At 34.1% G+C, this 17,998-nt stretch overlaps 1 protein-coding gene across 1 annotated transcript; it reads right to left on the bottom strand.

Annotated features, from left to right (window-relative positions):
* Positions 1–3,223: 3,223 nt before the first annotated feature.
* LOC128635988 (transcriptional regulator Myc-A-like) lies at positions 3,224–17,200 on the bottom strand. Its single transcript, XM_053689063.1, has 3 exons — positions 17,145–17,200; positions 5,406–6,349; positions 3,224–4,120 (listed from the first exon to the last, which is right to left on the bottom strand). The coding sequence occupies exons 2-3, from the start codon at positions 6,322–6,324 to the stop codon at positions 3,468–3,470; spliced, it is 1,572 nt and encodes a 523-aa protein (XP_053545038.1). The 5' UTR covers positions 6,325–6,349; positions 17,145–17,200; the 3' UTR covers positions 3,224–3,467.
* Between the last annotated feature and the right edge of the window lie 798 nt (positions 17,201–17,998).

The following is a 17,998-nucleotide window of genomic DNA, read 5'->3' as shown; positions in this document are numbered from 1 at the left end:
ATCCATTACCATCATAAGAGATGGGTCCCTCTGGAACACTCGATATCTCAAAGACCCCACCTTGGGCGTCTCTGTTGGAGTAACTCCATCAAATCTAGTCTGAAAAATGATGATAACCCGGTGACTAGAGACCCACCAGATCTGGACAAAAACTATACACACATCTTTATTTATCTCCTCCATACCTTCCCCGCTGACATCCCTAATAGAGAATGGCGAGTTTACACTGAGTTCATTTACAAATTCCTCGACTACAGACTCGATAAACAGGGACTTTACCATTCGACAGATGGTTACTAATGAAACAATACGTTCACAAACTGACCTAATAACAGAGGGACACGAATGCTTTGTTAACTGGTTCACTTACAGACAAGCTAGAAATTTCATTCTCAAACACAGAGACCACAACAACATGGTAAGGCCATTGACCAACTTCGAAACCTTATGTATACAACCCCCTCCAGTCAGACATACACTAGCTAGAATATATAAATTGTTGATACAGAGGCCACCAAGTCATATACCACGATACCTAGAAAAATGGGAAACCGATCTGGGGGTTATTATAACTCCCCAGACGAGTGACTCGATACTTCAAGCCACCATCAAATCTTCTGTCTCATCTTCCATATTGGAAATTAACCTCAAAATACTACATAGGTGGTATTTTACCCCACAAAAATTACACCGTCTATTCCGCTCACAACCTAATAAATGTTGGAGATGCGGACATGTAAACAGCAATGCAGCACATATGTGGTAGTGGTGCAATGCCATCCAGAACTTTTGGAGACAGGTAGTAGAGGAGGCAGAAAACATAATGGAAACAATATTCCCGTTAGACCCCCTAATATGGCTTCTAAACAAAAAACCTATAATTAAATATAAACCTTACCTACGCTTATTTAGGATTATGACTAACGGGGCAAAACAACTGATAGCCAAAAACTGGAAATATAATGGAGCTCCATCACTAACTATGTGGGTTCAGAAGGTTTCCGAATTAATTTCACTAGAAGAATACTATTATCTCAAAAATGGATACTTATGCAGTGATAACCCAAACTTGGGACACATATCTTCAATTACTTAAAGAAAAACAACCCACAGAAAGCTAGACTGGTAGAGGAACATGGGCAGGGCAGGACGGATCCCTTTTTTTTTTTTCTCCTCTTTCTCTCCCCTCTTTCTCCCTTATCCCTCTACCTTCTCACTACCCCTTTTCCTATTTCTAAGTTGTTATTACGTATATTTTTATCTTTATTGATTCCAATACGTAGAGTTCTAGAAAGTTAATATATTTTGTATTAGATTTAGGATAACAAAAACTGGACAACTGTTGGATATGTAAACAACAAGGAGCTGCGTCTCCTATTATATGTATCACATTATGCATTATTCAATAAAGTTGTTTTAAAAAAAAATATATATATATATTTTATGCAATATTCATATTTAATAAAGATTTTAACAATGTATTTACTGTAAAATATTTTACATTTTCTAATGTGAATATGCTATGTTCTTTTCACGATGGGTGTTTTATTCAACAATTTTTTTCCTCCATTGACTTCTATGGGGAATGTGAAAATGCGATTGTGGTGTGTTAGTTTTTTTTTTTTTATATGGGGGAATACATGCACGCTATTCTGGTTAACGCTAGCGTAAAATAAGAACAAACACAACCTGACTACCGAAAAAGCTTAAATCTAGCGGAAAGAAGAAAAAAAAATACCGCAACACTTGACATCTTGCCCAGAATCTGGAGGAATCTCAACCTGTGGGAATGAAGGACTATATCCTATTTTATTTTACACAATTGTTTTGGCATTCTCACTATTTATTTGTGTATAAGTTTATATTTGAAGAAACAAATATATTTTTTGATCACATGTTGGTAATGTTTCTTAATCAGATCTTCAGAATTTGAGATGACAAATCAAGTAGAAAAAAATATAAACCAATGACAACTTTAATAACATTTTAAATAAAAAAAAATTGTTAAATGCGTCATGGCAGGAGGTGAATGTGATCTGCTTGTGTTACTATGATTGTTAGAAAAGTAAATACAATATCTATAAAGATTTATTAAAGATATTACACACAAGACAATCAGTATATACTATATACTTTTAGCTACAAACTTTAGGAACTTGTTTGTAAGAAAAATAAACATTTTAAATACAAAGATTTGTAAAACAAAGGAATTGGTGAAAAAAAAATGAATAAAGTGCGATCATCACATATTTCCCACAGTATTGAGACAGTTTAAGGTGCTGGCACAATATATTGAGACCATGACAAGGTTGTGTAGTTTGGAATCCCTGTGTGTAATATTGTCCATTGTCTACAAACTTCCAAACAATCACATCATTAGGTCTTAAAGTCTCCAACATCAGACAACAATCACATCATTAGGTCTTAAAGTCTCCAACATCAGACAACAATCACATCATTAAGTCTTAAAGTCTCCAACATGACACAACATTCACATCATTAAGTCTTAAAGTCTCCAACATGAGACAACAATCACATCATTAAGTCTTAAAGTCTATAACATGAGACAACAATCACATCATTAAGTCTTGAGGTCTCCAACATGAGACAACAATCACATAATTCAGTCTTAAATTATCCAACCTGAGACAACAATCACATCTTTAAGTCTAAAGGTCTCCAACATGAGACAACAATCACATAATTCAGTTTTAAATTATCCAACCTGAGACAACAATCACATCATTCAGTCTTAAATTCTCCAACATGAGACAACAATCACATCATTAAGTCTTAAATTCTCCAACATGAGACAATAATCACATCATAAGGTCTTAAAGTCTTTAACATCAGACAACAATCACATCTTTAAGTCTTAAAGTCTCCAACATGACACAACATTCACAACATTAAGTCTTAGTGTCTCTAACATGAGACAACAATCACATCATTAAGTCTTAAGGTCTCCAACATGAGACAACAATCACATCATTAAGGCTTAAGGACTCCAACATGAGACAACAATCACATCATTAAGTCTTAAGGTCTCCAACACGAGACAACAATCACATCATTAAGTCTTAAAGTCTCCAAGATGAGACAATAATCACATCATTAGGTCTTAGTGTCTCCAACATGAGACAACAATCACATCTTTAAGTCTTAAAGTCTCCAACATGACACAACATTCACATCATTAAGTCTTAGTGTCCCCAACATGAGACAACAATCACATCTTTAAGTATTAAGGACTCCAACATGAGACAACAATCACATCATTAAGTCTTAAGGTCTCCAACATGAGTCAACAATCACATCATTAAGTCTTAAGGTCTCCAATATGAGTCAACAATCACATCATTAAGTCTTAAGGTCTCCAACATGAGACAACAATCACATCATTAAGTCTTGAGGTTTCCAACATTAGACAACAATCACATCATTAAGTCTTTTGGGTAAGTTCTAGTTTAAAAACTAAACTTCCTTAGCTGATTAAGTTTTTCTTTTAATTGTTTATTTCTAATCCTCAGCTCATCTACTTCTCTTGAAAGCCATCGCTGATCTTCCCGCATTGAAAGAACATATTCTGTTGCTTTTTTAAGGATTACATGTGTTGATGCTTTCTTGTTGTTTGCTATTTCTGGTATCTGGTCACGGAGAGCAATGAAACTCAACCTAAGCTCTTTCCTTCTTTGTCTTTCCAAGACATTGTGTGACGTTTTCTGGCCTGGTGTCCTTGGGCTTGTACATTTACTGTGGTTGCTCATCTGATCGAGGACTCTAGTATTGCTTTCTAACCTTGCGTTATGTGACCTTTTCTGGCCTGGTGTCCTTGGGCTTGTGCATTTACTGTGGTTACTGACCTGATCGAGGACGCTAGTCTTGCTTTCTAACCGTGTCCTTTTTGAGGAAGGGCAATCGGCTTTGGTAGAGGGAGGTGCAGTATAATTGTGATGATCATTGCATACATGACATCTTTTCAAAGCTGAGTTGCGGTGAGGTTGGGATCTCTGTGAACAAGAGCTTAATTCAGCTTTCTTTGATGCCAATTGTCTTTTCTCTAAGGTCACAACATCAGTCTCCTCTTTACCTTCATCATGGTCTGGTTCATCATCTTGTTCTGTTATAAGAAGTTATGGGTATTAGACATTTGTCTATAGTTTATAAAACAAACAAAATATACATTTATGTCCTAGCAAACTTAGCTCTAGACATTCTGTAACTTAGTGTATAAAAAGCCCTTTTAGCTGTACAGTAAAGACATGAATTAGTCACATTCAATTCCTTGACTGTTCGATGCTAGTCTCACACTGCAGTAATGAATTCTTCTCATGCTGTCTAAGACTGGAGTGAACTTACAGTACAATGACTCCTTGTGACCCTTTCACTGGCAGTGCCCCCCCCCCCCCACCACTACTGTACTGGTAGATTTCACTCTTCAAATATTTTATGTACCACTTTCCTAGGTGGTCAAGTAGAAAAAAAAACCTTTCCAATTTACTTTTATCACAAATTTTGCTTTGTTCTCTTGATATTTGCAGTTGAAAGCTAAACCTAGGAGGTTCATATGCTAATTTCTTAGACCTTGAAGGCTGCCTCTAATCTGAAAGCATTTTGACAGTTTTTCACCACTAGAGGGCGTTAGTTCACGTGTTTCATATAGATAACATTGAGCTCATGCACGTCAAGCTCCTAGGAGTGAGCACTGATTGGCTAAAATGCAAATCTGTCAGAAGAACTGAAATAAGGGGGCAGTCTGCAGAGCCTTAGATACAAGGTAATCACAGAGGTAAAAAGTGTATTTATATAACTGTGTTGGTTATGCAAAACTGGGGAATTGGTAATAAAGGCTAAGAGGCCTATTTATCATAGGTCTTGCGGACCTGATCAGACAGTGCGGTTCAGGTCTGCAAGACCTCGCTGAATGCGGAGAGCAATACGCTCTCCGTATTCAGCATTGCACCAGCAGCTCACAAGAGCTGCTGGTGAAACGCCGCCCCTGCAGACTCGCGGCCAATCGGCCGCCAGCAGGGGGGTGCCAATCAACCTGATCGCACTCGATCGGGTTGAATTCCGGCGATTCCTGTCCGCCTCATCAGAGCAGGCGGACAGGATTATGGAGCAGCGGTCTTTAGAAACACAGGCTCTCAAGCTCCGTACAGAGCTTGATAGATAGGCCCCATAATCTACCTTTTTAAACAACAAAAATTGTGGTGTTGACTGTTCCTTTAACAGTTAAGCTCTAGAGGAGACAACCTGCTAACATATGCACAGTAAGACCAATCCCACAGTTAAATAACTGATTAAAACCTTGTTCTCAGACACCTAATGGGTTAAGGTAAGTAATTGGACACATTTAATTTGCTCTAACAAGACAAGTATAAGTGATTCTCAGAAGTACTCACCGGAGTCACTGCTATTGCGGTCACTGCTGATGGGTGGAGTACTGCTGTTGATGTTACTGCTGATGGGTGGAGTACTGCTATTGATGTCACTGCTGATGAGTGGAGTACTGCTATTGCGGTCACTGCTGATGGGTGGAGTACTGCTATTGCGGTCACTGCTGATGGGTGGAGTACTGCTATTGCGGTCACTGCTGATGGATGGAGTACTGCTATTGCGGTCACTGCTGATGGGTGGAGTACTGCTATTGCGGTCACTGCTGAAGGGTGGAGTAATGCTATTGCGGTCACTGCTGATGGGTGGAGTGTCCATGGTTAAGTCTTTGACCAGGTGAGTTGGGTTGGCTTTTGAGATTGTCGCACTGACTGGGCATGGAAAAACCACAGATGGAGCAATACAGCCAGAACTAGGGTCCTGCAGGTAGCTATGACTGGACCTTACTGGACTTTCATGGCCAGAGCAAGTCTTCTGCAGGATCTGCTGCTGAGGCTGGTTGTGTGAAGACAAGGAGCCCTCCTTCCTGGATAGCTGGTAAGATGGAAGCTTTTCAGAGACCGCTTTCTCCGACTTTGCTGCTGCTGCTGAGAAGCCACTCCACATACAATCCTGTATAATTATGGACTTGACCGAGGTCTCATCATCAGGCCCATGTATAAAGCTCGGATTCACTATATCCCCTCCCAGGAACTCAGTGACCATCTCTAACTGGTCTTCAGAGGATGAAACCAGGCTGGAAAGACTGGACATGTGACTGGGAGAAACTGGTGGGGTGGTAAAGAGCTCAAACTTCTTCCAGATGTCTTCACTGGGGGCCGGAGGCTGTAATTTGCTGTGCTGCTGCTGTTCCTCCTCAAAGTAGAAATACGGCTTCATTGAGTCATAGTCATAGTTCTGACTCTGGGAAGATGAATCGAGAGCCATTGTCTCTGCTCACTCTCCCAAAGGTCTGAAAAAATAACATAGCATTAGTAAAGGTGACAACTTAAATACAAAAAACTTAAAGGGACATATTTTTAACAAATGGCGGGCAGACATGATTAGCTGTAGCAAATCACGTCCGCTCAACATCGATAAATGCCAACAGCATACGCCGTCTACATTTATCATTGCACAAGCATTTCTGGTGCACATTTGTGGCCAATCGGCCGCTAACAGGGGGTGTCAATCCTCCCGATTGTATCTGATCAGATGATTGCAGTCTGCCACCTAAGACGACCGCTGCTTCTTAAATCATGATTCTGACGAACCAGAAGGCTTTTGCGGAATGAGCAGGATACGCTGCTTAATAAATCGCCACACAGCCTCACATTTTTCTTTCATGATTCAGATAGAACAGACAATTTTAAACAACTTTCCAATTTACTTGTATTATAAAATCTGCTACATTTTTTTAGTGTTTTTTGTTGACCTCTCCACCCAGAAAGGATGAGGTGAGATTTGCAAAGATAATTATATATCTGTCAGACCCACCTTAAAGGGACACTGTACATCAATTTTCATTTAAAGTGAAGGTAAAGTTATCCGGTATTGCAGCTAACCAACCATTTCTCAATAGTACCTTAATGTATTCGCCAAGTTTTTTTTTTATTACTGGTATATTTAAAAATATATTTCACATTGCCTCACTGTTTGGCCGCAGACTCCTCCCAAGCCCTACTTACATGTTCTGCAAGTTGCGACGTCTTGAGCGGTCCCACCCGCTCTCAACAGCGTGCTCATGATTCAGAATTAAACTGTGCATGCGCTACTCTCCGATGCTGCCTACCACGTATTAAGGGATTCATACCTGGAACTAGAACGCATGCGCAAAACGGGAGTGTGCGCAGTGTGGAATCCACAGAAAATGTAATTGCACATGTGCTCTTGAATAAGTGGGCGGATGACGTCTAGTGACGGTCGCCTAACGGCCTACATTTCAATAGGACAATAAAAAAATGTGATCAAAAAGTAAAAAAAAAATATATTTTCAGGTTGACTAAAAATGTTTAATAAATTGCCTTAAAACAGTTTATAACTTTGTTTATGCGCAGAGCTGAAAAAAAATGATGAATGAAACCTATATTTATTTGACTCTATAAACGGAATACTGGATAGAGACTAAGGTAACTTTACCTTCACTTTAACTGCATGTAATAGACACTATTATAAAGAAGAATATGCACTGATGCTGATCTAAAAATCCTGTATAAACCTTTTAAAACTTACTAGAATGCTCCCAGTTGATGGGGTTAGGCTGGGACACCCAGTGAAAGTGGCTGGGAAAGCAGGAAGAGAAGACCCCCCCTTCCCTGCATATGAAAAGACAGATTACACAAACAGCAGTCTGTATACATCAGTATACATCTGATAATGTGGGGCTTGTTTAGGAGTCTGAAAATCAGAATGTTATAAAAAAATAAGCAAAACTATATATTTTTATAAAAACACTCCCAGATGGGCTATGTAAATAGATAGTCTGCAAAACATTTATGCAAAGAAAAATCTAGTGTACAATGTCCCTTTAATTTAAGCCCCTGGACGTAAATGCTGCAACATACAGCAGCCCTCAGTAAAGGCGTTTAATACCTCACTGCATATGTGAGTCTGACAGATGTGTGATACAAAGACACCAAACCTGCAACATACATTACACACATACAGTTACATACACATACATTACACACAGTTATACACATACATTACACACATACAGTTACATACATACATTACACACATACAGTTACATACACACACATTACACACATACAGTTACATACACATACATTACACACATACAGTTACATACACACATTACACACATACAGTTACATACACACACATTACACACAGTTACATACAAACATTACACACATACAGTTACATACACATACATTACACACAGTTATACACATACATTACACACATACAGTTACATACATACATTACACACATACAGTTACATACACACACATTACACACATACAGTTACATACACATACATTACACACATACAGTTACATACACATACATTACACACATACAGTTACATACACACACATTACACACATACAGTTACATACACATACATTACACACATACAGTTACATACACATACATTACACACAGTTATACACATACATTACACACATACAGTTACATACATACATTACACACATACATTACACACATACAGTTACATACACACACATTACACACATACAGTTACATACACATACATTACACACAGTTATACACACACATTACACACATACAGTTACATACACATACATTACACACAGTTATACACATACATTACACACATACAGTTACATACATACATTACACACATACAGTTACATACATACATTACACACATACAGTTACATACACACACATTACACACATACAGTTACATACACATACATTACACACAGTTATACACACACAGTTATACACACACACACATTACACACATACAGTTACATACACATACATTACACACATACAGTTACATACACATACATTACACACATACAGTTACATACATACATTACACACATACAGTTACATACACATACATTACACACATACAGTTACATACATACATTACACACATACAGTTACATACACACACATTACACACATACAGTTACATACACACACATTACACACAGTTATACACATACATTACACACATACAGTTACATACACACACATTACACACATACAGTTACATACACATACATTACACACAGTTATACACATAAATTACATACATACAGTTACATACATACATTACACACATACAGTTACATACAAATACATTACACACAGTTATACACATACAGTTACATACACACACATTAAACACATACAGTTACATACACACACATTACACACAGTTATACACATACATTACACACATACAGTTACATACACATACATTATACACATACATTACACACATACAGTTACATACATACATTACACACATACAGTTACATACACACACTTTACACACATACAGTTACATACACACACATTACACACAGTTATACACATACAGTACACACATACAGTTACATACATACATTACACACATACAGTTACATACACACACATTACACAGTTATACACATACATTACACACATACAGTTACATACACATACATTACACACAGTTACATACATACATTACACACATACAGTTACATACACACACATTACACACAGTTATACACATACAGTACACATACAGTTACATACATACATTACACACATACAGTTACATACACACACATTACATACAGTTATACACATACAGTACACATACAGTTACATACACATACATTACACACAGTTATACACATACATTACACACATACAGTTATACACATACATTACACACATACAGTTACATACACACACATTACATACAGTTATACACATACAGTTACATACACATACATTACACACAGTTATACACATACATTACACACATACAGTTACATACACACACATTACACACAGTTATACACATACAGTTACATACACACACATTACACAGTTATACACATAGTTACACACATACAGTTACATACACACACATTACACACAGTTATACACATACATTACACAAATACAGTTACATACATACATTACACACATACAGTTACATACACACACATTACACACAGTTATACACATACAGTTACATACACACACATTACACACAGTTATACACATACATTACACACATTCAGTTACATACACACACATTACACACAGTTATACACATATAGTTACATACATACATTACACACATACAGTAACATACACACACACATTACATACAGTTATACACATACATTACATACATACATTACACACATAGTTATATACATACATTACACACATATAGTTACATACATACATTACACACATACAGTTACATACACACACATTACACACAGTTATACACATACATTACACAATTCAGTTACATACATACATTACAAACATACAGTTACATGCACACACATTACACACAGTTATACACATACAGTACACACATACAGTTACATACACACACATTACACACAGTTATACACATACAGTTACATACATACATTACACACATACAGTTACATACACACACATTACACACATACAGTTACATACACACACATTACACACAGTTATACACATACAGTACACACATACAGTTACATACATACATTACACACATACAGTTATATACACACACGTTACACACAGTTATACACATACAGTTACATACACACATTACACATATACAGTTATACACATACATTACACACACACAGTTATACACACACATTACACACACAGTTATACATATACATTACACACATACAGTTACATACACACACATTACACACATACAGTTATACACATACATTACATACATACATTACACACATACATTACACACATACATTTACACACATACATTACACACATACAGTTACATACATACATTACACACATACAGTTGCATACATACATTACACACATACATTATACACATACAGTTACATACATACATTACACACATATATTATACACATACAGTTACATACATACATTACACACATACAGTTACATACATACATACATTACACACAGTTATAAACACATACATTACACACATACAGTTACATACACACACATTACACACATACAGTTACATACACATACAGTTACATACACACATTACACACATACAGTTATATACACATACATTACACACACACAGTTATACACATACATTACACACATATAGTTATACACATACATAACACACACATACAGTTACATACACATGCATTACACACATACAGTTATATACACATACATTACATACATACAGTTATATACACATACATTACACACATAGTTATACACATACATTACACACATACAGTTATATACACACATTACACAGTTATACACACAGTTATACATATACATTACACACACACAGTTATACACATACATTACACACACACAGTTATACACATACATAACACACACATACAGTTACATACACATGCGTTACACACATACAGTTATATACACATACATTACACACATACAGTTATATACACATACATTACACACATAGTTATACACATACAGTTACATACACACATTACACACATACAGTTACATACACACATTACACACAGTTATACACATACATTACACACATACAATTATATATACATACATTACACACACACAGTTACATACACACACATACAGTTACATACACACACATACAGTTACATACACACACTTATACACATACAGTTACATGCATACATTACACACATACAGTTATACACATACATTACACACACACAGTTATACACATACAGTTACATACACACACATTACACACACACATTACACACACTTATACACATACAGTTACATACATACAGTTATACACATACATTACACTCATACAGTTATACACATACAGTTACATACACATACATTACACCCAGTTACACACACAGTTATACACACATATACAAGTATACACACACATTACACACACACATACATTACACACACATACAGTTACACACATATAGTTATACACATACATTACACATATAGTTACACACATATACATTACACACAGTTATACACATATATACAAGTATATGCAGACATTACACACACACATACAGTTATACGCATACATTACACACATACAGTTATACACACACAGTTATACACATACAGTTATACACACACATTATACATATACAGTTATACACACACATTATACATATACAGTTATACACATACATTACACACATACAGTTATACACACACAGTTATACACATACAGTTATACACACACATTATACATATACAGTTATACACACATAGTTATAAACACATATTACACATATACAGTTATACACACATAGTTATACACACACATTACACACATACAGTTATACACACACACAGTTATACACATATATTACACACATAAAGTTATACACACACATTACCCATATATAGTTATAGACATACATTACACATACAGTTACACACATATAGTTATACACATACATTACACACATACAGTTACATACATATAGTTATACACATACAGTTACACACATATAGTTATACACATCCATTACACACATATAGTTATACACATACATTACACACATACAGTTACATACATATACATTACACAGTTATACACACATATACAAGTATACGCACACATTACACACACACATACAGTTATACACATACATTACACACATACAGTTATACACACACATTATACATATACAGTTATACACACATAGTTATAAACACATATTACACATATACAGTTATACACATACAGTTACACACATACATTACACACACAGTTATACACATACATTACACACATACAGTTATACACATAGATTACACACATAAAGTTATACACACACATTACACACATAGTTATAAACACATATACAGTTATACAAACACATTACACACACACATTACACAGTTACACACATACAGTTACACACATACAGTTATACACAGTTATACACATACAGTTATACACACAGTTATACACTTACATTACACACATACAGTTACACACATACATTACACACACACACAGTTATACACATACATTACACACATACAGTTATACACACACATTACACACATATAGTTATACACACATAGTTATAAACACATATTACACATATACAGTTATACAAACACATTACAGTTACACACATACAGTTAGACACACACCACACATTAAACATAATGTTATACACACACACATACAATAATAAACACATACATTACATGCAGTAACACACATACAGTTACCCACAGTTATACACATAAACAATTACCCACACACAATCACAGTTATATACACACACAGTGTTATATATAAAGTAGTTAAGTAACACACATAAGTTACACACATATAACATACAGTAACAAACATACAGTTATACACACATATAACATACAGTAACACACATACATACAATAATAAATACATAAATTACATTCAGTAACACACATACAGTTACCCACACAGTTATACACATCACAATCACATAATTATATACACACACATACACTAAAACACATTTACACACACATACAGTTATACACATACATACAATAATAAACACATAAATTACATTCAGTAACACACATACAGTTACCCACACAGTTATACACATCACAATCACATAATTATATACACACACATACAGTAAAACACAATTACACACACATTACATATAGTAACACATACAGTTACTCACACACATATTAGGTATGTGTAAAATTATTATTAAATATTAATATTTAATCCTAATAAATAATTAATAATAATAAACAATTAGATATGAATATGTAATCCTAATTAATAACTAAGTTCTGACACACATATACATTACACACATACAGACATACACACACACACAATTATATACACACATTACTTATAGTGACACATACAGTTGTAGATACACACATATACATTACACATATATAATTATATACACACATATGCAGTTATGCACACACAGTTAAACACACCACACATTATACACACACATACAATTACATACAAACACATCACATACATACATTACGCACATACAATTATATATACACACATATCATACACAAACAGTTACACTCACAGTTATACACACACATACAATTATATGCACACACGTTATACTCACACTCGTACACTTACACACACACACACACACACACATTCAGTTATATACACATACAGTTATATATACACACACACACAAATACAATTCTATACTTACACACATATTATAAACATAAAATTATACACACACAAATATACACACACATTCAATTATATATACACACATATCATATACAAACAGTTACACTCACAGTTATACACACACACACACACACATACTTATATATACACACGTTATACTCACACTAGTACACTTACACACACATTCAGTTATATACACATACAGTTATATATACACACACACAAATACAATTATATACTCACACACATATTATAGACATAAAATTATACACACATACAATTACACATAATTATACACACACATACAGTTATACACACACACACATCACATACATACATTACACACATACAATTATATATACACACATATCATATACAAACAGTTACACTCACAGTTATACACATACAGTTATACACACATTATACACATAAAGTTACACACACATACAATTATATGCACACACGTTATACTCACACTTGTACACTTACACACACACACATTCAATTATATACACATACAGTTATACACACACACACAAATACAATTATATACTCACACACATATTATAGACATAAAATTATACACACACATACAATTACACACAATTATATACACACATACAATAATATACACTCACACAGTTACTTACACACATACAATTATACACACATACAATTATATACACATCACGCACACATAGTTATACACACACATTGGTTATAGTAACACTCAGTTACTCACACATTACACAAAAATTACACACACTACACAATTACATACACATTACACAATTATACAATTACACTCACAACACAATTATACAATTAAACACACATTACACACATAACACAATTACATACACATTACACAATTATACAATTGCACACACATAACACAATTTCACACATTACACAATTATACAATTACACACACATAAAACAACTATACAATTACACATACATAACACAATTACATATACACATTACAAAATTATACAATTACACATACATTACACACATAACACAATTATACAATTGCACAAACATTACACACACAACACAATTATACAATTACACACACATAACACATCTATACAATTATACACACATAACACAATTACACACACACATAACACAATTACACACACATAACACAACTGTACAATTACACACATAACATAACTATACAATTACACACACACACATAAAACAACTATACAATTAAACATACACATTACATAATTATACAATTACACATACATTACACACATAACACAATTATACAATTGCACAAACATTACACACATAACACAACTATACAATTACACACACATAACACAACTGTACAATTAGACACACACAATTACACACATAACACAACTATACAATTACACACATAACACAACCATACAATTACACACACATAGCACAATTACACACATTAAACAATTATACACATAACACAACTATACAATTACACACATTACAGAATTACAGACATTACACAATCACACACATAACACAATTATACACATTAAACAATTATACAATCACACACATTACACAATCACACACATAACACAATTATACACATTAAACAATTATACAATCACACACATTACACAATTATACACATTAAACAATTACACAATCACACACATTACACAATTATACACATTAAACAATTACACAATCACACACATTACACAATTATACACATTAAACAATCACACACATTACACAATTATACACATTAAACAATTATACAATCACACACATTACACAATTAAACACATTAAACAATTATACAATCACACACATTACACAATTACACATTAAACAATTACACAATCACACACATTACACAATTATACACATTAAACAATTACACAATCACACACATTATACAATTATACAATCACACACATTACACAATTATACACATTAAACAATTACACAATTATACACATTACACAATTATACAATCACACACATTACAAAATTATACAATCACACACATTAAACAATTATACAATCACACACATTACACAATCACAAACATTATACAATTATACACAATTATACACATTAAACAATTACACAATCACACACATTAAACAATTACACAATTATACACATTAAACAATTACACAATCACACACATTACACAATTATACACATTAAACAATTACACAATTATACACATTAAACAATTATACAATCACACACATTACACAATTATACACATTAAACAATTACACAATCACACACATTACACAATTATACAAATTAAACAATTATACAATCACACACATTACACAATTATACACATTAAACAATTACACAATCACACACATTAAACAATTATACAATCACACACATTACACAATTATACACATTAAACAATTACACAATTATACACATTAAACAATCACACACATTACACATTTATACACATTAAACAATTACACAATCACACACATTATACAATTATACAATCACACACATTACACAATTATACACATTAAACAATTACACAATCACACACATTACACAATTATACACATTAAACAATTATACAATCACACACATTACACAATTACACACATTACACAATTATACAATCACACACATTACAAAATGATACAATCACACACATTAAACAATTATACAATCACTCACATTACACAATTATACACATTACACAATCACACACATTACACAATTATACACATTAAACAATTATACAATCACACACATTACACAATTACACACATAACACAATTATACAATCACACACATTATACAATCACACACATTACACAATCACACACAACACAATTATACACATTATTCTATAGTTGATTTACGCAACTGAGAACTTTGTTCTTCTTGGGATGAGGGAAAAATAAAAGTTCAGTTGACACACCCAGTGACGTCACAAGCAGAAGGACACAGATCCAAAAAAAAAAAAAAGAACTACAATTACCGGCATGCATTTACCATAACATGGATGAAACAAGAAAATCAGTCCCAGCATGCAATGCAGCGGATGTTTGTTCACGCATGAGACAGGAACACGTTGGTTTCACTTTGGCTTTTGAGATGCCGTGTTTGTGCCTCTTGCTCCCTCTAGTGGCTGTTTATTAATGTTACTGAATTGTGCTGTCACCTATATATGCAACTGTAAATATAATAACTACATCCACCTGTTTATAATTATTATATGGTATATACATAGGCTTACCATAATTTTTAGAGATGAAACTGGGACCACTTGGCACGGTGCCCGTGGGGGTGTGGTCAGGGGTGTGGCCAAGGGGCGGGGCATTTGTCGACCAGAACTAATTTTCCATGCACAATTATATTTCTACATTTTTTTGCAGCACAATTGTATTACCATCCATAATTAATGATGATGACCCCAGCAGCACAATTATATTACCATCCATATTTAATGATTATGACCCCAGCAGCACAATTATATTACCATAATTAATGATGATGACCCCAGCAGCACAATTATATTACCATAATTAATGATGATGACCCCAGCAGCACAATTATATTACCATAATTAATAATGATGACCCCAGCAGCACAATTATATTACTATAATTAATGATGATGACGCCAGCAGCACAATTATATTACCATAATTAATGATGATGACCCCAGCAACACAATATATTACCATAATTAACAATCATGAGCACAGCAGCACAATTA

This window comes from Bombina bombina, chromosome 7 (genome assembly GCF_027579735.1).
Source record: "Bombina bombina isolate aBomBom1 chromosome 7, aBomBom1.pri, whole genome shotgun sequence".
NCBI lineage: Eukaryota > Metazoa > Chordata > Amphibia > Anura > Bombinatoridae > Bombina > Bombina bombina.
The sequence above is the reverse complement of the archived record's forward strand: the minus strand, read 5'-3'. Positions and strand labels throughout refer to the sequence as shown.

Excerpts from the sequence above, each read along its gene's own strand:
- LOC128635988 (XM_053689063.1), bottom strand. The coding sequence starts at position 6,324 with ATGGCTCTCGATTCATCTTCCCAGAGTCAGAACTATGACTATGACTCA. Across the intron at positions 4,121-5,405 it reads CCGCAATAGCAGTGACTCCG|AACAAGATGATGAACCAGAC; the intron begins GTGAGTACTTCT and ends TTCTTATAACAG.